Source organism: Mobula hypostoma, chromosome 4, assembly GCF_963921235.1.
Source record: "Mobula hypostoma chromosome 4, sMobHyp1.1, whole genome shotgun sequence".
Lineage (NCBI taxonomy): Eukaryota > Metazoa > Chordata > Chondrichthyes > Myliobatiformes > Myliobatidae > Mobula > Mobula hypostoma.
In genome coordinates, this window is record NC_086100.1 from 62,900,439 (window position 1) to 62,925,710 (window position 25,272).

A 25,272-nucleotide genomic window follows, 5' to 3' on the forward strand; every position below is an offset into this window, starting at 1 on the left:
AATGTTTCTCCCACCACCTATTTTTTAGGCTTCTGCCCTCTTCCTTTCCAGTTCTGATGAAGGGTTTAAATCCAAAATGCCAACTATTCATCTCCCTCCCTAGATGCTGCCTGATATGCTGAGTTCCTCGAGCATTTTGTGTGTGTTGCTTCATCTGTAAACTGCTCACTTACACGATGTAAGTATTGTTAGAGTTCACACTTTTTGATCAGCAGTATTATTTTGAGAGTATTAGTTCTCCATTAAACTTCGGTCTTTAGGAGGTTAATTTCCCCTAACATCTTGCTCATTTGGAATTTTCTTTCACCTGCCATTTATGCCAGTGAGATTGATATCTAGAAGTTACAAACGTTTGTAGATTCAGGAAGCAGCAAGGGTACAACGTGTTCTAGCATTAAGCCCTAGGATCAATGTGTTTGAAGTTAGCCTTTGCTGTTTGCTTTGGATTTATTTTAAATTTCCTCAAAACCCACTGTCAAAGGGTTGAATTCAGGCAGCCTCTGATTACAAAGCATCAACAGAGCTGCATGCATTTAAATAGTGGTCTCATTAGTTTTTATTATGTACAAGATTATCACCATTATTGTCTTAATGATTAATGTCTTAATGTATTTAATTTTAACGAGTGCCAACATATGCTCTATTACTATCTTGAGGATAGAAAATGGGATGGAGACATTTTGTCCTGGATTACCTCATCAGATAGATATTTTTCTTCAGTAGCTATTTAGTCAAATGCTTTTTATTTGTTAGGCAATCGTGTACTTCACCTCTTAACTTTTCCAAACTCTGTGTTGTGGAAGTAATTGGCAATGGGTTAAAACATGCTGATCAACAGCTAGTTGCAATTTGGCTAGAATGGACCCATGCTCATACCCATGCAGAAACAGAATCTTTAAATAAGCTGGAGATCAGATGCTTTACATCTGATTTGCTGCAGTGCAATGCAGGTGGATTCACCATTGAGTCCAACACTTAGCACCTGCCTCTGACCTTTTCACCAGGATGGCTGTCAAATGAATGGCAACATCATTTATATGAATGGCATTGCTGACTTTGAATAAATGAGGAAGTGGAAGTAATTGGTTGAGGTATTTCATGTTATTTTAGTGTTCATAATGTTAGAATTTAAAGATTTTTATTGTAAATAATTTTAATCATTTAAATACATTTGCATAGATTTCAATATCTCTATCAGATGGCAGAAGTCTTGGATAGTCTGCCTGATAAATTGCAAGCCTGATTTGGATTGCAAATGTTTAGAATTTCACAATATTTATTTAATATTAAATTTGCACACAAGTCATGCAATGTGCATTTCCTACAGCTCCTTATTTTCAAAGGCTGATTCTCTGGACAAGTGTTTGGAAAAGTGCTCACCCATTTGTCAGAAACTGTTAGTGCATTGAATAACCACTGAAGCAATTTACACTACATAACATTCTGGTGTCATTTATCTGAAGAGGAAAGTCTTCTCCATCAAATGCTGGGAGTTGCTTGTTTGCCCCCTGCTATTCCAGCTGTCCAGAAGCACAGTGTGTGCTGGGCACAGTGGGAATCGATGCAGGCGGGGGCTTTGAATAGAGCAGAGAAAGGAAGGGAAGGGAAGGGAGTGCTGGACTGTTAGGTTCCATGGGGAGCTCAGTGTTTCTGTTTCATTGCCCACGGGTTGTAGAGAAAAACATCAAAGGTTTCAGTTTAGTGTTCAGTTTCAAGCAGAAAAGTCAGTAACTGCCAACAGCTCACAGCCAGAAAGGTTTAGGAAGATCACTACTGTTACTTGAATCTCTTGCCTCAATAGTTGATGCCTTTTAAATTTATTTATTTAGAGAAACAGTGCAGAACAAGCCCTTCTGGCCCTTCGAGCCGTGACACCAGAAACCTCCAATTTAACCCGAGCCTAATAATGGGACAATTTACAATGACCAATTAACATACTAACTGGTACATCTTTGTACTGTGAGAGGAAATTTAACATGGCATCTAAAAAGAAGAAAGCACCACACCATGTAAGACACAAATACCTTTCAAAACCTTTTTCGAAGTGGAGGAAGATATTGCAAAATAATTGAGAAGTTATAAAAATATTGGTGGTGCAGCTGAAAGAAAGGTCATGTAGCAGGATTCTATATAAGAGAATAGTTAAGAAAGATTGTGGTAAAATCAGCTGACTTTCTCAGATGCTGCTAGCACAGACCCAATTGATAAAAGTGACATATCTACTTTAAGAAGCAAAAAACCTGCTATATTTCCTGGGTCTATTATGCAGTAAAATTAATGCTGGCAACTAATCATTCATTTGAAAATTAAGCTATAGACCAAAAGTCAATTGGATCTCACAGTAATGTCATCCATACAATATATCGTACATATTTGTATGTAAAGTACAAGAAACTCAACACCAAAATTGATTGAGTCAGCTACCTTTTCTATATTTCCGAACCCTACTTTATTTGATGCCTAACTTGATTCAGTAATTATTTACTTTTAACATCTATAAAATGCACTTCCTTTATTTGGTGCACCTTGCTGTTGACAAAAATGAAATGCTAGTTATGGAACTATGGTAAACAGCTGGAAGTGAACTGAGTTATTCCACAGGAACTAAGTTAAAACTCAAAAACACAGCCTTGTTATTATCACACAGAAAACGCCTGAGCCGAGTAGTTTCAGAAAACTGCTCATTTTCTTCCACATTTCGATGATGCTTTCATTCTCGCAGGAGAAGCACTCGTACTAGGGCAGCCACAAGAAGCAGGGGGAGGAGTAAAGTACGAAACAGGTTGTTTTTTACTATGCTTTGTCCTAAAAGTGAAAATAAAAGCAATATTAAGTTACTTTATATACATAACATCAAAAGAATTTTCATTTCTATCAACAATTCCTTTTTAAATAGTACTGACAATATAAATAGAAATTCTTCATTTGTCAGAATTCATTTTATCTTTGATTTTTAAATGTCAAATACAGTGGATTCTGGTTAATTGGGACATATCAGGACCAGTATGTTTTGGTCCAATTAAGCGGCTGCCCCAATTATTTGAAGTTTCATTGAAATAGTTAAAAAAGTATAATAAACAGTTTAACTGAATAACAAATTACGTATTTAAATGAAATACAGAACAAATTAGAACATTACTAGTATTATGGTAACCAAAGGAGGAATTCATCGAGTATATGCTGGCCTAATACTCAATTGGTAAACTGTACATTCTTAGCTCCTTAAAGTATCAAGGTTCAATGCTTCGCCCAAAAAACAATAATTTCTTTTTATTAGTTCCTGACATATTTGAACAACAACACAGTTATGCAATCCATTGCTTTCTTTTGTCATAAAAAATAATAGTCGGGACTTTAATCAGGCTTGATTGAAAAAAATCTGCCTAATTATCATCTGCAGCACCAGGGGTCCAAACACACTCGACCACTGCTGTACTATGATAAGATATACAGTTCCATGCCTAGATTGCATTTCGGGAAATCTTATTACTTGGCTGACCTCTCCAATCTGTGTATAGGCAGAGATGAAAGAGCAAGGTTCCAGAGATAAGGACAGCAAAGAGTGTGTCACGGGAGGCAGAGGAGCAGCTTCAGGTTGTTTCGAATTGGTGGACTCGGCCGAGTTCAAGCCCTCATCAGCAGATCTGAATTAATACACCACGGTTGTCACAGACTTTAACAGTCGTACATGAGTGTGTCCCCACAGAATCTTTCAGAGTCTTCCCCAATCAGAAGCCCTGGATAAACTATGATTTCTGCAATCTGCTGAGGGCCAGCTTGGTGGTATTCAGGTCTGGCAACCAAGTTAGATACAAGAGGTTCCAGGTATGATATCCAAAAAACCATCTCACACGCAAGATTATAATTCCGGATCATACAAAACATGGAAGCTCAAAAGGTGTAGAAGGGTTTGGATGCTTCACTCCCAGATGAGTTCAATGCCTTCTATGCTCACTTTGACCATCAAAACATGAAAGAACTTTCACAAACTCCCACAGCTCCCGATGACCTGTAATATCAGTCTCTGAGGCCAACACGAGAGTATCCTTCAGGAAGGTGAACCCATAGAAAGCATCCAGCCCAGATGTGGTTTCTGGCTGAGTACTAAATACCTCTGCTGATCAACTGGCTGGAGGGTTCACTGATATCTTTAACCTCTTGCTTTGACTGTGTGAAGTACCTACCTGCTGCAAGTAGTCTTTAATTATACCAGTCCCTAAGAAGAACATGGTGACCTGCCTCAATGACTATTGTCCAGTAGCACTTACATCCACTGTAATGAAGTGCTTTGAAAGGTTGGTGATGGAACATATCGACTCCTGCCTGAGAAACAACCTGAATCTGCTCCAGTTTGCCTACTGGCACAACAGGTCCACAGCAGATGCCATTTCATTAGCTCTTCACTCAACCCTGGAACATCTTGTCAGCAACAATGTAGTCATCAGGATGCTCTCTATCAACTACAGTTCAGCATTCAATAACATTGTCCCCTCAAAACTAATCAATAAGCTTCAAGACCTGGGCCTCAATACCTCCTTGTGCAATTGATCTTCAATTTCCTCACTTGTAGACAGTCAGTTCAGATTTGCGACAATATTTCCTTCATGGTCCTCATCAGCACAGGTGAACCACAAGGCTGTGTGCTTAGAACCCTTTTCTAGTCACTTTATACTTATGTCTGCAGTGATAAGCACAGCTCCAATACCATCTTTAGGTTTGCCGACGACACCATTGTCATTGGCTGAATCAAAGGTGGCGACAAATCAGCACAGAGGAGGGAGACTGAAAATCTAGCTGAACGGTGCTACAACAACTACCACTCACTCAATGTCAGCAAGACCATGGAACTGATTATTGAGTTCAGGAGGAAGAAATCGGAGATCCATGAACCAGTCCTATCAGGGGATCAGGGGTAGAGAGGGTCAGCAACTTTAAATTCCTTGGTGTTATTATTTTAGAGGACCTGAGCTGGGTCCAGCATGTGTGCAATTCCTAAGAAAGCACAGCAGCACCTCTGCTTCCTTAGACGTTTGTGAAGATTCGGCATGATATCTACTAATGTAAAACTTTGACAAACTTCTATAGATGTGTGGTGGAGTGTATGTGACTTGTTGCATCATGGCCTGGTATGGAAACACCAATGCTCTCGAACAGAAAATCCAACACAAAGTGATGGATATGACCCAGTCCATCATAGGTAAAGCCCTCCCCATCATTGAGCACATCAACATGGAGCAATGTCACAGGAAAGCAGCATCCATCAGCCCCCACCAACCAGGGCATTTTTTTTCTCTTGCTACTGCCATTAGAAAGAAGGTCCAGGAGCCTCTGGATCTACACCACTGGGTTCAGGAACAGTTATTACCCTCTCAACCATCAGGCTCTTGAACCAGTAGGATTAACTTCAGTCGGGCCATCACTGAACTGTTCCCACAACCTATGCACTCAGTTTTGTGGACTCTTCATCTCACATTCTCAATATTTATTGTTTATTTATTAGTATTATTTCCTTTTTTCTTTTATATTTGCACAGTATGTTGTCTTTTGCACATTGGTTGTTTGTCTGTCCTTTTAGGTGATTGATAATATTATGTTTCTCGGATTTACTGCAGAGGCCCACAAGAAAATGAATCTCAGGGTTGTATATGGTGAAATACATGTAATTTGATAATAAATTTACTTTGAACTTACTTGAACCTGATAGTGTTGTGTGTTTATAGCAAAGGGAACCGTACAGCATGGCAGAATAAAAAAGGTCTGCTTCATTGGCATTGTAGATACCATCTGCACAAAATCTTTGAAGTTGGGGAGTTTGTAGATGTCCATGTTTCAGCACTTACCGCATCAGCACTATCCTTCTCACTGTGTGCTTTCTTGAATTTAATGTACTGCCTACATTTCCATCGAGACAGTCAATTTTAAAATCTTCATGACCCAGCTTATTTGCTAGTTCCATTTACATGTTCTTTAACATTGGTTCATTAATGCACACCTCATCCAGTTTAAATGGAAAACCATTAATTGAAGACCTCCAACACCTGGATCCTTATCTTCACAATTTCATTTTTGGAATATTTCCTGTTGTCCCTCGCATAATGCCCATTCTTCTTGCAATTTATCTTGCTGATGTATTAAGCATGCAATTGAAGATTTTGACACTTCAGTTATCTCTGCCAGCTGACAATGAGTGGTGTCAAGTGGATAGCTTTTATTTTGGTCCAGTAAGGTAATTTTTCTGGCTATAGTCAAATATTTTCATGGCAAAAATCTCAAAAAATTTTAACGACAAAATAAAAAAACAAAATAACCAAAAATCACTGCTTTTTGAATTGGCGTCCATCAGCCCAAATGGATAACATAACACAAGAATACACAACTGATGCGACTGTTTGCTCTAAGCATGGTATAGTGTCTAATAGCCACACAAGTGCACATGACTGCCTCCTGCCCCAATTAAGCAGCACAGTGTCCTAAATAAACAAAGGGAATCCTGGTTATTTTCTTGATTTCTTTTTGTTCTTTAAGTGTTGTCCCAAATAAGCAGATTAACCGATGGCACAATTAGCTGGAAAACACTGTCACAACCGTTGTCAAAATTCATTAAAGACCAAATCTCCAAAAAAATCTCATACAACTTATTTCATAAAAACTACAACTGTTTCCAGCCTTGCCTTCTCGGCAGTTGGGATTTTAAAAGATTTAACAAAGAAGTCTTAATTATATATATGTATGTATGCTTCTATGTATGAATGAATAGATAAGTATTTACAACTGCTAAGCAATTTTAAGTAATATAAGTAATGATAAAAATGCAATTTTTAGAACTATGTCAGTTAGCAGGTCATTGTTCATGGAAAACCTATTGAAACTAAGTCACCCCCAAGGCTCTAACATCCAAATCCTTGGATCAGTGATGAACAGCTGTTCGGAAATCTATCAATATTACAAAAATAATGTTTTGAACAAATAACAAGTGAAAAATAAATAGCTAAATTTAAAAGAAAATCAACCAAAATTTGTTTGACATGTGAGGACAGAATACTAAGCAAATCTCTTTCGAGTACTGCTATCTGTTCCATACACTTGACTAAATTTCAGTGCAGAGTTTCATTCAGTAAGTCGTGCAAATGTTATTTTTTTCTGAGGGAATACAAAGGCATCCAGCCATGATCTTTTTTTGAGGATTATAAAGTTAATTTACAAGGAATGGTTAAAGTAAATGTCGGCTCTGCTTTGAACAGTTTAAATGATTTTTTTTAAGATTAAGGAGTAATGGCAAAAAAACCCTATGACTTTACCATTATGACAGGCTCAAAGAGTATGGGGTAAAATTTAAAATAGGAGCTTAAGCTCTGTACTTGCTTAAAAGCTGTTCGTCTCTAAAATCTTCCTGCTCTGATGAAAGATCATCGACCTGACATGTTAATTCTGTTTCGCTCTCCACAGAAGCTGCCTGACCTGCTGGGTGTTGCCAGAATTTTCTGTTTTCATTTTAAAAAATAGGATGTTACGATTTAGGAAAAAAATAACATTAAGATCATCAGACTTCTGGAACTTTGATAGGGAATACTATTTAAGTGATTATTATAATAGTTTTCATAAAATGTGAGGATACTTTTGAGCAGAAAACTGAGGAATCATACCTTCAAAAAAGTAGATCATTATGAAAACATGCAGATATACAGTACCTATAAAAGGTATTTACCCCCCTTGGAAGTTTTCATGTTTTATAGTTTTACAACATTGAATCACAGTGGATTTAATATGGCTTTTTTGACACTGATCAAAAGAAAAAGAATCTTTCATATCAAAGTGAAAACAGATCTCTATAAAGTGATCTAAGTTAATTAAATATAAAACAGAAAGTAATTGATTGTGTAAGTATTCATCCCCCTCCTTTAATATGACACACCAAATCATCACTAGTGCAGCCAATTAGTTTTAGAAGTCATGTAATTAGTTTAATGGAGATCTGATTTTGGAGACGTGTACAGTCAATGTGTTTCAATTGACTGTAGTAAAAATACACCTGTATCTGGAAGGTCCAAGTGCTGTTGAGTCAGAATCCTGGCAAAATCTACATCATGAAGACAAACGAACACTCCAAGCAACTCCATGAAAAGTTTATTGAAAAGCACAAGTCACAAGATGGATACAAGAAAATTTCCAAGTCACTGAATATCCCTTGGAGTACAGATAAGTCAGTCATCAAGAAATGGAAAGAATATAGCACAGCTGTAAATCTGCTTAGAGCAAGCTGTCCTAAAAATTTGAGTGACCATGCAAGAAGGGGACCAGTGAGGGAGGCCACCAAGGGATCTATGACAGTTCTGGAGGAGTTACAAGCTTCAGTAGCTGAATGGGAGAGACCCACTGTTGGAAAAAGACTCACATGAAATCTCAGCTACAGTTTGCCGGAAGGTATGTGGGAGACTCTGAAGTAGCTGGAAGAAGGTTCTATGGTCTGATGAAACCAAAATTGAGCTTTTTGGCCATCAGACTAAACGCTATGTTTGACGTAACATCATCAAAAACACACCATCCCTACCATGAGGCATGGTGGTGGCTACATCATGCTGTGGGAATGCTTCACTGCAGCAGGCCCTGGAAGGTTTGTGAAGATAGAGGGTAAAATGAATGCAGTAAAATACAGGGAAATCCTGGAGGAAAATCTGATGCAGTCTGCAAGGGAACTGTGATTTGGGAGATTTGTTTTCCAGCAAGACAATGACCCCAAGTGTAAAGCCAAAGATGCACAGGAAAGGCTTAAAACAACAAAGTTAATGTCCTGGAGTGGCCAAGTCAGAGTCCAGACCTCAATCCATTGAGAATTTGTGGCTAGGCTTAAAAAGGGCTGTTCACTCACAATCCCCATGCAATCTGACAAGAGCTTGAGCAGTTTTGAAAGGAAGAATGGGGAAAAATTGCAGTGTCCAGATGTGCAAAGCTGACAGAGAACTATCCACACAGACTTAAGGTTGAAATTGCTGTCAAAGGTGCAATTACTAAATACTGACTTGAAGGGAGTGAATACTTATGCAATCAATTATTTTGGGTTTTATATTTGTAATTAAGTTAGATCACTTTGTAGAGATCTGTTTTCACTTTGACATGAAAGGGTCTCTTTATGTTGATTAATATCAAAAAAAGCCAAATTAAATCAACTGTGACTCAATGCTGTAAAACAATAAGACATGAAAACTTCCAAGAGGTGAATACTTTTTATAGGCACTGTAACAGTTCTAATTCCTGATTATTCCTCATCCTACACTTCTTTATGATACGTTACAAGGAATTCAAAGATAATTAAATTAAATGCTTTACATTGCAGATGTATCTTTTCCATTACAAATTACAAGTATTAAATTTGCTTTTATCTATGTGTTTCATATCTATCAATGAAAATCTATGAAATAAGCATTATGTCTGAAGTATTATTACTGGCTTGATTTGTAAGGCCAGATGATCAAGTTTATTTCTGAGATTCAGACTTTTTTATTGCTACCTAAAACCAAAAATTATGTTATTTTTGGTCCAGCCGAAAGATTTCAGCCTGAAACAATGACTGCACTTTTTGCCATAGATGCTGCCTGGCATGCCGAGTACCTCCAGCTTTCTGTGTGTTACTCAGATTTCTAGTATCTGCAGATTTTCTTGTTTGTGTTTTTTCTATATTTAGTATAAGGAAATTCAAACTCATCAATTCTGTAATGCTAGTAAGACACCGGACCAAGGGTTTAGAGCCTCAGAATCATCTGATGTAATAGATAAATACAGTTGTGTGTTGTCTGCATAGCTGTGGTAATTCACCCTGTGTTTTGAAAGAATCTGACCTACTGGGAGCAAGTAGAGTGGGAACAATAATGGGCCAAGAATTGATCCTTGTGGCACACCAAACACAATATCATGGAGTTTGGATACACAATCACCACAGTTAACAAAGAATTTTCATCTTGTTATATAAAATTCAACCAGCTTTAAGCAGTACCAGAAATACCTACCCATTGACTAAGGCAGTTTATCAGAATATTGTGATCTACAGTATCAAGCAGTGTCTCAAATCCAGGAGAACAAGAACTGAAATGTTACCTATGTCAGCATTAAGACGGAAGTCATTAACTATTTTAAGCAATGCAGTTTCTGTCCTATGATTTGATCTGATTATACTTGTCAAGAATAGAATTTTGTGATGTACTTTTCATTATGTTTACAATGCTTCTAAAAAGTAAGACACTGTTTTTGTGGAGTTGTTAAAATAAAGGAATATAATCAACAACATGGTAGGAGGGAAAGTGCTGAATCCTTTTTGGATGACTAATAATGCATTTTGTAATGTCCAAGACCAGTAGCTACATGTGAAGATTTTTAATTGTTTTGTCATTAATGACTAACCTATTCATAGCATTTTATATGTTGAATTGGTAAACAGTTTCTTTTGACAAAAATGCTACTGTGTTCACATATGATTGTAAACTATGTCAAATTTGATTGCTGCACAGCAGCATAACTGTTTGTGTAATACAATTACAGCACCCGTGACCCTAATTCAATTCCGCCACTGTCTGTGAGAAGTTTGTACGTTCTGCCAATGGCTGTGTGGGTTTCCTCCAGGTGCTCCTGTTTCCTCCCACATCCCAAAAACATACATAAAGTGCTGGAGGAAGTCAGCAATTGAGGCACCATCTACGGAGGGGAATAAACAATCAATGCTTTGGGCTGAGACCTTTCAGTCCTCTGTGGATGCTGCCTGACTTGCTACGTTCTTCCAGCACTTTGTACGTGTTTCTCACCCACATGTTGCCCTTGGTAGTATGATTTGACAAATATCACATTTTGCATGCTATGCCACACCATTACCTCTCAATACTTCTACTGTATATGATTTGTCCTGCTGCTTGTACAATAACCATTACAAGATGAACATTAGTCCGACTTTGGTACACATCACATCAATTTCCTAATCACCAATTCTATCATTCACCTTGTCCAAAATCTGACAATTCAAAGTATTGCTCTTGGGCCCCGAAAACCAATCAATAATTTGTTTTTATCATTAACATTAGTAACAGATCATCTCCATAACATCACTGAACTCATCTGTGCAACAATGAGAGGCATTTGTTAAGCAGGTTCAACATTTCCATTAAGAAAGGGGGATGAAATGAAGGAAGGAATTTAATGAATACAAACATAATATGTGATAAACATAGAATGAAAACTAAGTATCTAGCATCTTCATTCATTCATTCAGGTGCCTTGCCGTTCGGCACGGGTGATCATGTCTCTCCATCCATCACGGTCCCTGACCCTCCGAATTGTAGTTGTTGCCTCCCCTGTTTCTAACCAAGATGTTATTCCATCTGTCATTTTCATTCTCTGTCTGCCTCTGCTTCTTTTTCCTTCCAGCTTTCCAGTTGTAACTAGATGTTCTAATGTCTCTCTTTGCATGATGTATCCAAAGAATTTTGATTGCTGTTTTCTGATTTTTTTTTAAGTAATGTACATTTTGTTTTTGTTCTCTGTAGGACTTCTTTGTTGGTTATCCTGTCCGTATACGATATGCATAGCATTCTTCTGAGGAACCACATCTCTGCTGCATTGATTCTTTTTTCCATTGCATTTGTGATGGTCCATGACTCACAGCCAAACATCAATACAGGAAGAATGTAGCAGTTGAGAGTTCTAAGGCGGATGTCAATTGCTATTTTCTTGCTTGTTAGGATGTTTCTCGTATCTGTAAATGCTGTTCTTGCTATTGCTATTCTGGCTTTTATGTCTGTTTCGCATTTGCCATCAGATATTACCCATGATCCAAGGTACTTGAAGTTGTGAACTTGTTTCAGGATTTCATTTCCCCATAGTTTTTTCTCCCAATAGTTCATTGTTTTTCCTTCTTTATAGTTGCTCAGTTAGCAACAGTTGAAATGTCAGGCAGGACAGTGGAATGCTCCTCCAGTGGGATGTGGGAGGGCAGAGAGACCTCCAGTGTCCCTGATAACCAGACATGTGGAAGAGTATCCAGCTGCAGCTTCTAACATTCCGCATTAAAGAGTTGGAGCTGGAGCTAGAACTGGATGAACTCTGGATTATTTGGGAGGCTGAGGGATGATATATAGAGAGGTAGTTATACCCAAAGTGTAGGACAGGAAATTGAGTGACAGTAAGGAAGGGGAAAGGGGTTCGACAGCCAGTGCAGAGTACCCTTGTGGTCATCCCCTTCAACAAGTATACCACTTTGGATACTGTTGGGGGATGGCCAAACAGAGGAAAGTCACAGCAGTCAGCTCACTGGCAGTGAGTCTGGCTGGGTCTGTGACTCAGAAGGGAAGGGGGCAGAAGAACCAAGCTGTAGTCGTAAGGGTTTTGTTAGCTAGGGGAACAGAAAATCATGATTGAACTTTGCCATTTGACCATGATTTATTACTCCTCTCAACCCTATTTTCCTTACCTCCACATAACCTTTGACATCCTCACTAATCAAGAACATATCAACCTCCACTTTAAATATATTCAATGTCTTAGTCTCTTCAGCTGTATGTGGCAATGAACTCCACAGATTCATTACTATCTGGCTAAAGGAATATTCTATTTTAAGGCTGTGCCCTCTTGTCCCTTCTTTCCCACTAATGTATATATTATCTCCATGTCCATTTGATTTAGGCCTTTCAATATTCGGTAGGTTTCAATAAGATCCCCCTTCATTCTTCTAAACTTCAGTAAGTACAGGCCCAGAACTATCACATACTCCTGATACGTTAACCCTTTCATTACTGGGATCATACATATAAACCTCCTCTCCAAAGCCACCACATCCTTTCTTAGATATGGAATGTAAAATTGATCACAATACTCAAATATGGTCTGACCAATGCCTTATAAAGCCTCAGCATTACAGCCTTGCTTTTATATTCTAGTTCTCTTGAAATGAATGCTAGCATTGCATTTGCCTTCCTTACAATTGACTAACCTGGAAGTTAACCCTTGGGGAAATCCTGCACAAAGGCCAAGTCCCTTTGCACCTCTGAGTTCTCAATTCGCTCCCTATTTAGAAAATAGTCTACACGTTTATTCCTTCTACTAAAGTCCATGACTATACACTTCTCTGTACTGTATTCCATCCACTGCTTCTTTGCCCATTCTTCAATCCTTCTGCAGACTCCTTGTTTCCTCAATACTATCTGCGCCTCCACTTATCTACGTATCTCCTGATAACTTGGCCACAAAGCTATAAATTCTGTCATCCAGATCATTAACATATAACTTGAAAAGTAGCAGACCGAACACCGCTACTTGTGTAACACTACTACTGTCACCGGCAGCCAACCAGAAAAGGTCTTTATTCCCACTCTTTGCCTTCTGCCAGTCAGCCAATATTCTGTCTATGCTAGAGTTTTTCCAATTATACAGTGAGCTCTTATTTTGTCTAGCAGCCTCATGTGTGGCACCTTGTCAAGAGCCTTCTGAAAATCCAAGTCAACAACATTCACTGATGCAAACACGAGGAATTCTGCAGATGCTGGAAATTCAAGCAATACACATCAAAGTTGCTGGTGAATGCAGCAGGCCAGGCAGCATCTCTAGGAAGAGGTACAGTCGACGTTTCGGGCTGAGACCCTTCGTCAGGACTAACTGAAAGAAGAGCTAGTAAGAGATTTGAAAGCGGGAGGGGGAGGGGGAGATCCAAAATGATAGGAGAAGACAGGAGGGGGAGGGATGGAGCCAAGAGCTGGACAGGTGATTGGCAATAGATATATGAGAAGATCATGGGACAGGAGGCCCAGGGAGAAGGAAAAGGGGGATGGGGGGAAAAACCCAGAGGATGGGCAAGGGATATAGTCAGAGGGACAGAGGGAGAAAAAGGAGAGAGAGAAAAAAAGAATGTGTGTATATAAATAAATAATGGATGGGGTACGAGGGGGAGGTGGGGCATTAGCGGAAGTTTGAGAAGTCAATGTTCATGCCATCAGATTGGAGGCTACCCAGATGGAATATAAGGTGTTGTTCCTCCAACCTGAGTGTAGCTTCATCTTTACAGTAGAGGAGGCCGTGCATAGACATGTCAGAATGGGAATGGGATGTGGAATTAAAATGTGTGGCCACTGGAGATCCTGCTTTCTCTGGCGGACAAAGCTTAGGTGTTCAGCGAAATGATCTCCCAGTCTGCGTCGGGTCTCGCCAATATATAGAAGGCCACATCAGGAGCACCGGACGCGGTACATCACCCCAGCCGACTCACAGGTGAGGTGTCGCCTCACATGGAAGGACTGTCTGGGGCCCTGAATGGTGGTAAGGGAGGAAGTGTAAGGGCATGTGTAGCACTTGTTCTGCTTACATGGATAAGTGCCAGGAGGGAGATCAGTGGGGAGGGATGGGGGGGACGAATGGACAAGGGAGTTGTGTAGGGAGCGATCCCTGCGGAATGCAGAGGGGGGGGGAGGGAAAGATGTGCTTAGTGGTGGGATCCCGTTGGAGGTGGCGGAAGTTACGGAGAATAATATGTTGGACCCGGAGGCTGGTGGGGTGGTAGGTGAGGACAAGGGGAACCCTATTCCTAGTGGGGTGGTGGGAGGATGGAGTGAGAGCAGATATCCGTGAAATGGGGGAGATGCGTTTGAGAGCAGAGTTGACGGTGGAGGAAGGGAAGCCCCTTTCTTTAAAAAAGGAGGACATCTCCCTCGTCCTGGAATGAAAAGCCTCATCCTGAGAGCAGATATGGCGGAGACGGAGGAATTGCGAGAAGGGGATGGCATTTTTGCAAGAGACAGGGTGAGAAGAGGAATAGTCCAGATAGATGTGAGAGTCAGTAGGCTTATAGTAGGCATCAGTAGACAAGCTGTCTCCAGAGACAGAGACAGAAAGATCTAGAAAGGGGAGGGAGGTGTCAGAAATGGACCAGGTAAACTTGAGGGCAGGGTGAAAGTCGGAGGCAAAATTAATGAAGTCAACGAGCTCAGCATGTGTGCAGGAAGCAGCGCCAATGCAGTCGTCGATGTAGTGAAGGAAAAGTGGGGGACAGATACCAGAATAGGTTGGAACATAGATTGTTCCACAAAGCCAACAAAAAGGCAGGCATAACTAGGACCCATACGGGTGCCCATAGCTACATCTTTAGTTTGGAGGAAGTGGGAGGAGCCAAAGGAGAAATTATTAAGAGTAAGGACTAATTCCGCTAGACACCAGCTCTCACCTTTTTCTCCCTCTGTCCCTCTCAATATACCCCTTGCCCATCCTCTGGGTCCCCCCCCCCCACTTTTCTTTCTCCCTGGGCCTCCCGTTCCATGATCCTCTCATATCCCTTTTGCCAATCAACTGTCCAGCTCTTGGCTCCATCCCTCCCCCTCCAGTCTTCTCCTATCATTTTGGATCTCCCCCTCTCCCTCCCACTTTAAAATCTCTTACTAGTTCTTCTTTCAGTTAGTCCTGACGAAGGGTCTTGGCCCAAAACGTCGACTGTACCTCTTCCTAGAGATGCTGCCTGGCCTGCTGCATTCACCAGCAACATTCACTGATTCTCCTTTGACTATCCAACCTGTTATTTCCTCAAAGAATTCCAACAGATCTGCTAGGCAAGATTTCCCCTTAAGAAACCCATGCTGACTTTGCCCTATCTTATAATATGCCTCTAAGTACCCTGAATCCTCATCCTTACTAATGGACTAACAACTTGCCAACCACTGAAGTCAGGCTAACTGGCCTGTGATTTCCTGTTCTTTGTCTCCCTCTCTTCTGAGAGAGTGGAATGACATTTGCAATTTTCCAGTCCTCTGGGACCATTTCAAAATCCAGTGATTCTTGAACGATCACTGCTAATGTTCTCATAGTTCTCAAGTTCCCTCTTTCAAAACCCTGTCATTATTCAGTACTTATTCAGTTTGTCCACCATTTCTTTGTTCGCTCTTTACAACTTCTGTAGCATCTTATTCTTGTGGTACTCTTGCCTCTCATTTACTCTTTATATATATATGAAAAAAAAACTCTTTTACATTACAGTACTGGATAGCTTATCTTCATATTTCATCTTTTCTTATCTAATTGCTTTTTTTGGTTGCTTTTTAAAAGTTTCCTCATCCTCCAGCTTCCCACTAGTTTTTTTTATCATATTGTATGCCCTCTCTTTTTGCTTTTCTGCTGCCTTTAACTTCCTTTGTCTAGTACAGTTGCCTCATCTTCCCTTTAGAATGTTTCTTCTTCTTTGGGGTGAACAAATCCTGCACCTTCTGAATTACTCCTAAAAACTCCAGTCGACTTTCATCTTTGCTAGTGTCCGCTTCCAATCAACTTTGGCCAGCTCCTCTCTCATGCCTCTGTAGTTACTTTTACCACCTAAAACACCAATACATCTGATTATAGCTTTTGCTCTCAAACTACAGGGTGAATTCTATCTTATGATGATCACTGTCTTCAAAGAGTTCCTTTACCTTAAGCTCTCTAATCAAATCTGGTTCATTACACAACACCCAATCCAGAATTGTCTTTTCTCTAGTGGGCTTGACCACATGCTGCTCTAAAAGGCTGATCTCATTGACATTCTACAAATTCCTCTTGGGGATTCATCACCAAAGCATGGACTTGTTGGGCAGAAACTCCTGTATTCATGCTATATTGCTCTAAGACTCTACGGCTCTATGTAGAAGCAACAATATAAATAATCCTCAAGAGAGGGAAACTTATACATAACAAAAATATTTCTAATTTGTTAGCAGTTTTCCTAAAACCTTGATATTTAAAAAATATGATAAAGGTAAAAATAAAAAATATATTAGTGAACAAAATATGCTCATCCACACAGAGCAAAATTATTAACACTTATTGAATTACATATTAATATTAGCCAACATTATTTTTTAAAAAATAGCCATGCAGAGTAAAACATCTTGAGATACCTTTGTCCTTCCATGGCCTTTTTAACATCCTGAAGACCATACATTTGTGCTCCCAGAGGCATAAAATCTGACACCTTTTCCCGCCATTCCTGGTCAAACATGTTTGCATCATCTGTGAAATTTTGAAAACGAAATTATAGTTACAAAATATAAACTGAAGGAAGTGAATCAATGATGCCTAAACATGAATTTCATCTGGGTTGATTTCAGAAGGTCAGCTAAAGAGACATGTAACAGAGAAGTTTCTGGCTTGGTTTATGGATGTATGATGACCATGGGAATAGAATGGTAACTACTGATTCAAATACAGGTTTCTCAGTTCAGTTTTCTACCTGTGGAAATCACGACAATAGAAATATCATGGCAGTTCATTTCTTGAATAAGATGGTCTTCTATTTCTTGGTTTTTAAGCAAATTTCTTGGGAGTTTTTCCAGTGTTTACTTGTGTTAAAATGATAACATGTAAAATAATAAGTATGTATTCAGATCTTAGAAATTAGTATTTCCATATTATATGCTTAAAATAATTTTGCAATATTCAGGAAAAGCAGGACCTACAAAACGTGTTTAATATTTCTACTGAAGTTTAAATTCAGTACCACATAACACTATACCAATATAGAACAGCAGCTAAATATGAAATCAGTTTGATTCTGCTTGAACAACTATGTGACTTCAGTGAGTTTTATATTTCAAAATTGTTTTAGTTTAATCACATAGTAGAGAAGCAGCAGTTGCTCAGCTATCAATAATACTGCTCTTTTACCTCACTATTACTCTCCTATATTGACCCATTCTCCTTGATTCACTTAATTTCCAAACATCTACTGATCTCTGTCTTGAAAAGACTTAGCAACTGAGCCTCCATATTCCTCTTGAGGATTCCAAAGATTCACTACCTCTGCATGAATAATTTATTTTTGTTGCAGTCTAGAATGACTGATTACTTTGAGACTGTGATCCTGGTCCTAGACACCTTTGCATAAAGAATAATCAGCTTTGCATCCACCCTGTCAAGCTGGAAAAATTTTGTTTCAATGAAGTAATTCATTCTCTGAACTTACGACAGTGTTCTGCTCATTACTATCTCAAAAAACCTCTTAAAAGCTTTATCAAAAATTATTTCTTTTCCATGAATCCATGTTGATTTTCTGACTATCCAATTGCTACCTCTATAGAATCTAACACTTTCCTACTGCATATCTCAGGACAATTGTCGATACTTCATCATTTTCTCTCTTCTTTCCTTAAGTGTGGGTTTACCTTCTAATCTGTGAGATAATCTATTAATATATGGAATTTTGAAAGATGACAAATCCCTTGGGAGATTCAGCCCATCATTTATCAGCTTTTGGTCTGCTAACTTTTGGAATTTTTGTTTTCTTATGCCTTTGACCTCTGGACTTGTTTGAATGAGGAAAAAGCACATAACATTTATTTTGCTACCTTCAGGAAAAAAGATATAGTGAAATATTGGAAAATTTTGGGAAAAAACCTTTACACTCCCAGTTTGTAAGGAGCGTACCTTTGCTAACCATTTCCTTTTACACATTTCTGTACTAGTTTTTATAGGCAGTGCTTATGTTTGTTAAATTACTTTTCCATTCATTATCAATATCTTGGTTCCCTTTTGCTGAAGTCTAAAATTTTCCCAATCTTTTGGTAACATTATAAACCTTTTCCTTTGATGTTAAACAATCTCTTTTTTTGTTGTTTTGTTAACCAAGACGAAGACCTTCCTTAACGATATATTTGTTGTGAACTGTCTGTTAACTTGTCAGATGTTAACCATTGCTTGTGTATGTCATAGCTTATGATAATTTCCAATCTTTGCTCTGCAGTTTGCTTTGTTTAGATTTAAGACCCTCAAATTGCACAGTTACTTTCAATTTGATATAAAATTTTATCATCATTATTCTTCCCAGAACAGCACTTAATTATTTATTATTGCAGAATTCTGGATATAATATCATATGTTCTCTTAATAGTAATTCAATATACTGATCTAAAAATGATGTCTTATATTGTATACTTGAACAATTTATTTTACATAGTAACTGTTCACTTTGTTCACTTTATTAAGTAGATAAAGATTCTCACAAATACCTTCAATATTAGATGCACCTCAAATTCCTCTGTTTGTACTGTCCCTCATATTTTCTCTAATGCTTAAGACCCACTGACTCCTCCACAAATGTTTTACCATTTGCTGTTTCATATTTCCATGCAGCTGATTCTAGTTCCCGATTTTCTGAACTTTGATCCTTTTTTTCTACATTCTCACCATTCCATCCCTTATTATCAGTCCTACCCTGATCACTTTGCAAATATGTAGTTGTAATGACTATCAAACTGTGCACAATTTTCCATTTGTGCCATTAATTCAGTCATCTTGTTATGAGTGCTCAGTAAAATAATACTGCAGAAAAAAAGCAATCCGAATAAAAATTATATATTAATAAAAATGCTCTAATTAAAAACTATAGTATATCAATAAAACAGTTACAATATTGAATATGAAGGAAACTATGGTATTATCATGAATTGCCAGTGGCATGTCCTGGAAATAGTAACAGGCCAGTTCATTAGATTTTATAACAAATTTAATAATTTTACACAGTTGTAAGGACTGCACTATTCAATCCAGGTTGTAGTGGTAGTGCAGATGTAGAAAATATTCATGGCTCCCACAATGGTAATAGAATACATCAAGCATTTGTTTCATGAATTGTTCATTCAAATTTATGTAACCCTTCCATGTAATCTGTGGAACTATATTCAAAACTTTGAGATTTTCTATGTATTTAATCTTGTAATGTGACAAAATGGATCCTGTATAATCCCAGTGTACTTTGCTATAAGCCACATGTGTACAGGGCATGAGGCATTTAATGTCCTAATTTTTGTTCACTGTGTAACTGGTGGTGGGGGGAGGGGGTGGTGGTGGTGGCTGGTAAACTGTGTGGCCTTGAGTGCTGCAGGAGCAGACTCCCAGAATACATAACAGCCAAAGAATAGCCTGAAAACTTGGAATAAAAAATGAACTTTGTAAGCTGTAAGTTAGAAGCTGCCTGCCATCCATGAAGAGTGGAGGTACTTCTCCTTACAAGTGAAAAAAATGCTTTTGAATAGATTCATTCTGTGTTTTTTTTTGGTTCCTTGTTGTAAGACCTAGCAAAAGGTACACGACTGAACTTGAAGTTCCACAGATCGCTTGTCGAGGTGCAGCAGCAGTGTGGGAGAGCCCTGGTGACTGGGTTTCCGGAGAGAAATTCCCTGGCAGTAATGATTGCCAAAAAGTAAATTTCTTTTCATTTCCACGGATTTTCCCTCTTGGAGTCAGACCTTGGGTTTCTGTTTTGCTATTGCCCTATACGCTGTGGTCTACACTATGGCCTTGAGTGGATCAGTTTCTTTCACTGTGACTCCAATGCATGCAGCACGTTGACAGAAATAGTAAGGTGACCAGGGTAGTAAAAAGGTCCATGTTAAAGAGGTGAGCAAACAAATTGGATGACTCAGTGTGACGGATACTTAGAAAGATAGACCCACTATCTGGGAAGCATGGCTCGAGTGGGTAAAAGTTAAAGTATAGTGTCAGGGACATATGTGAGGGTTGATCCAGTGCCTGGAATGCGCTAAATTACTATTAGTCAAAGTGAAGTGGTAGTAATTGCTTATCCCTAAATCAAAAAAAGGATATAACAAAAATTACAAATATGTCCGAGTACCACAATGTTTGAACCCTACAGGACGCTGTAGTGGAGAAGCAATAGACTGCACTGATTAAGGACGAAACAGTAAATTAATTAAAGGGTAAGAGAGAGATGGGACAGAATTACTTTAGGCAGAGTGTGGTAAATCTGTGGAATTTGTTTCCATGAGCAGCTGTGGAGGCTAAGACATTGGGTGTATTTAAGGCAGAGATAGGTAGATTCTTGATTAACCAGGGCATCAAAGGGTATGAGGAGAAGGCAGGGAAGTGGGGATGACTGGAAGAATTGGATCAGCCCATGATTAAATGGCGGAGCAGACTTGATGGGCCAAATGGCCTACTTTTGCTCCTATATCTTATGCTCTTGTGATTCAGTTTCAATATGAAAAGCTAGGGATGGAAGAAACAGTACAGTGCAGTGATTAAAATGATACAGAAATCAGTATATGAAAAGAAATGCAACACTGGAAATCATACGAAGTGTTTAGAGCAGATACAAAAGCATCTTTTAATTGTGTGAAGTATAGTTGTGTGTGTGTGTGTGTGTGTGTGTGTGTGTATAAGAGAGAGAGAGAGAGAGAGAGAGAGAGAGAGAGAGAGAGAAAGCAAAGGCTGTTCTGTGTTTGCTCTGTTGATATTGAGAGAAAGTTCAAATTAATCTTGTGCTCAAGAAATATTTTACCCTTGAGTGAATTGGCCCTTGTGTTTTAAAATATGTTAATATGTTGGGGCCCCCATGCAGCAGTTTTTCCCCTACTTGGTTCTTTGTAAAATGTGTGAAAGCTTTTCACATTGAGAATTAACTGCTCCTATTTTAAGTTTCACAGTTACTCTTGAAGGTTCTGAAGGAAGAAAAGTAGAAGCATGGATTCTTGTTTTGTTTTGTCTTGTTGGTGTTTCTTTTTATTGTATTTCCTTATTTGTTTTTCATGTAATTGATTTTAGATAAATCCAGATTCCACACTGGTCATGTGAAATCAGGATCAAGACCACTGGAAATGTGTACGCCTGTATTCTGGATACAAAATGCCCACATTTCAGAGGGAAATGGGCATTTGGGGAAATTGTTCATTGATGGATGTTTAAATTGGGAATCTGAAATTTTGGGAAGATTGGAATATTTTTGGGAGCAATTCTGAAGTTGCTTTACTAACAGGACCTTCCTTTTATAGAACAAGAAAGCTGTTGGTCAAGACTTTTGATATATTGATTTTGAGTTTGAGATTCCTTGGAAGATAGTTCAAACTTCAAAGTTCAAAGTAAAATTTATTATCAGAGTACATACATGCCACTATATACTACGTGAGATTCTTTTTCTGCGAGCATACTTAGCAAATCTATGAAACAGCAACTGTAAACAGGATCTGTAAACTGTAACCATCAAGAACTGTAAACGAACTGTGGAAATGCAGATAATAAATAAATAACAATAAAAAACGAGCATTAAGTAACAATATAAAAGAGTTCTTAAATGAGTGTCATTATCCCCTTTTGTTCAAGAGCCTGATGGTTGAGGAGTTGTAGCTGTTCTTGAACCTGGTGCTGCAAGTACCGAGGCACTTGTACCTACTACCCGATAGCAGCAGCGAGAAAACAACATGGCCTGAGTGGCGAGTATCTTTGATGATGGATGCTTTTCTATGGCAATGTTTCATGTTGATGTCCTCAATGGCTGTGAGGATCTTACCCATGATGTACTGGGCTGAATCCACTACCTTTTGTAGGACTTACTGCTCAAAGTTTTGATGTAATCAGTGTTTTGTCATGTAAATTGTAAATGGAAGAAGGTAAGGAGTTTCTTGGGGTCTCTACTCTAATACAGTACTTGGGTGACCTCCAGTCTAACTCCCCAAACAAGGAAGCTTGTGAGCAGGATTCCCTCCATAGCTTTTACGTTAACTAGCTAAGAAAGGTCATAAAGTATCAAATAAGAAACAGCAGTTTAGAAACATAGAAACATAAAAAACCTACAGCATAATACAGGCCCTTCAGCCCACAATGTTGTGCTGAACATGAACTTACTTTAGAAATTACCTAGGTTTATCCATAGCCCTCTATTTTTCTAAGCTCCATGTACCTATCTGGGAGTGTCAGACCCTATTGTATCCGCCTCTACCACTGTCACTAGCAGACTATTCCACACACTCACCACTCTCTGCGTAAAAAACTTACACCTGATATTTCCTCTTTACCTACTTCCAAGCATCTTAAAACTGTGCCGAGTTAGCCATTTCAGACCTGGGAAAAAGCCTCTGACTATCCACACGATCAATACCTCTCATCAAGTTATACACCTCTATCAGGTCATCTCTCATCCTCACTCAACCTATTCTCATAAGGCATGCTCCCCAATCCAAACAACATCCTTGTAAATCTCCTCTGCACTCTTTCTATAGTTTCATTTCTATCCTTCCTGTAGTGAGGTGACTAGAACTGAGCACAGTACTCCTAGTGGGGTCTAATCAGGGTCCTATATAGCTGCAACGTTACCCTTCAGCTCTTAAACTCAATCCCACGGTTGATGAAGGCCAATGCACCGTATGCCTTCTTAACCACAGAGACAACCTGAGCAGGAGCTTTGAGTGTCCTATGGACTCGGACCCCAAGATCCCTCTGATCCTCCACACTGCCAAGAGTCTTACCATTAATACTATATTCTGCCATATGTGACCTACCAAAATGAACCACCTCACACTTATCTGGGTTGAACTCCATACACCACTTCTCAGCCCAGTTTTGCATCCTATCGAAGTCCCGCTGTAACCTCTGACAGCCCACCACACTATCCACAACACCCCCAATCTTTGTGTCATCATCAAATTTACTAACCCATCCCTCCAGTTCCTCATCCAGGTTATCTTTTTAAAATCACAAAGCGAAGGGGTCCCAGAATAGATTCCTGAGGTACACCACTGGTTATCGACCTCCATGCAGAATATGATCTGTCTACAACCACTCTTTGCCTTCTGTGGGGGACCATTTTTGGATCCACAAAGCAGTGTCCCCTTGGATCCACAAAGCAATCTCCCCTTGGATACCATGCCTCCTTACTTTCTCAATAAGCCTTGCATGGGGTACATTATCAAATGCCTTGCTGAAATCCATATACACTACATCTACTGCTCTACCTTCATCAATGTGTTTAGTCGCATCCTCAGAAAATTCAATCAGGATTGTAAGGCATGACCTGCCTTTGACAAAGCCGTGCTCACTATTCTTCATCATACTATGCCTCTCCAAATGTTCATAATTCCTGCCTCTCAAGATCTTTTCCATCAACTTACCAACCACTGAAATAAGACTCACTGGTCTATAATTTTCAGGGCCATCTCTACTCCTTTTCTTGAATAAGGGAACAAAATCTGCAACCTTCCAATCCTTCACAATCTCTCCCGTCCCCATTGATGATGCAAAGTCATTGCCAGAGGCTCAGCAATCTCCTCCCTCGCCTCCCACAGTGGCCTGGGGTACATCTCGTCCAGTCCCGGAGACTTATCCAACTTGATGCTTTCCAAAAGCACTAGCACATCCTCTTTCATATATGCTCAAGCTTTTCAATCCACGGTAAGTCATCCCTACAATTGCCAAGATCCTCTTCCGTAGTGAATACTGAGGCAAAGTATTCATTAAGTACCTCTGCTAAGAAACCTGGAGCAATAGAATGTGAATTACATAGGACCATAAGTTTAATGAGTCATATCACCAAGGTACTTCTAAGAATTTTGATGACAAGAGCTAAAAGTAAGAAACAAGCTGAAATAGGTAAAGAACAATGTGGTTTTGTGAAAGACAAGGTACAAAAAACGCAATATTGATGTTAAGGATACTATCAGAACAAGCTATTCAAGTGTAAAAAGATTTGTTTGTTTGCTTTATCAACTACACAAAAGCATTTGATAAAGTGAAGCACAATAAGATATTTGAAATATTACAGAAAACTCTAAATATAGTTCGAAAAGCCTCCACCTAATCAGAAATCTGTACTGGGAACAAACTGCCACTGTAAGAATAGATGGAGAAGTGAGTCAGTTTACAAAAATCAAGAGAGGCGTTGGACAAGGGTGTGTTTTCTCCCCCGATTTATTTAATGTGTACAGTGAAACAATATTACAAAAAATAAGAGACATCTTGGGAATCAAAGTTGGCGGTGAAAACATCAATAATTTCAGATATGCAGATGACACTGTTAATTGCAAGTACGGAGGAAGAACTACAAAACTTAATTGATATAATTGTTGAAGAAAGTGCAAAAATGGGTCTATCTATCAATTGCAAAAAGACAGAATGTATGGTGATATCCAAAAAGAATGAGAATCCTATCTGCAGGCTGAGACTAAATGGGGAAGACATAAAACAAGTACAGAACTTTTGCTATTATCGAAGCAGGGTGACATCAGATGGCAGGTGTGACATGGACATCAAAAGAAGAATAGGGATGGCAAAAGACACCTTTACGAGAATGAAGAGTATACTGACCAATACTAAACTAGTCACGACAACCCGCCTCAGAGTACTGAAATGTTATGTTTATCCAGTTATGTTATATGGCTCAGAATGTTGGACAATATCTAGTAACATGAGGAAATAAACTGAAGCAGCAGAGATGTGGTTTTTGAGGAGGATGCAAAGAATATCATGGACGAAATAAATATCTAATGAGGATGTCATGAACAG

At 38.9% G+C, this 25,272-nt stretch overlaps 1 protein-coding gene across 1 annotated transcript in view; it reads right to left on the bottom strand.

The window, feature by feature from the left end:
• Positions 1–1,392: 1,392 nt before the first annotated feature.
• mlf1 (myeloid leukemia factor 1) overlaps positions 1,393–25,272 on the bottom strand; it is a 37,898-nt gene continuing 14,018 nt past the window's right edge. The window contains exons 6-7 of the mRNA XM_063044902.1: positions 16,884–16,995; positions 1,393–2,805 (exon numbers count right to left, since the gene is read on the bottom strand). Of these exons, the coding sequence (XP_062900972.1) occupies positions 2,682–2,805; positions 16,884–16,995 (236 nt within the window). The 3' untranslated portion in view covers positions 1,393–2,681. The remainder of the gene's footprint in view (positions 2,806–16,883; positions 16,996–25,272) is intronic.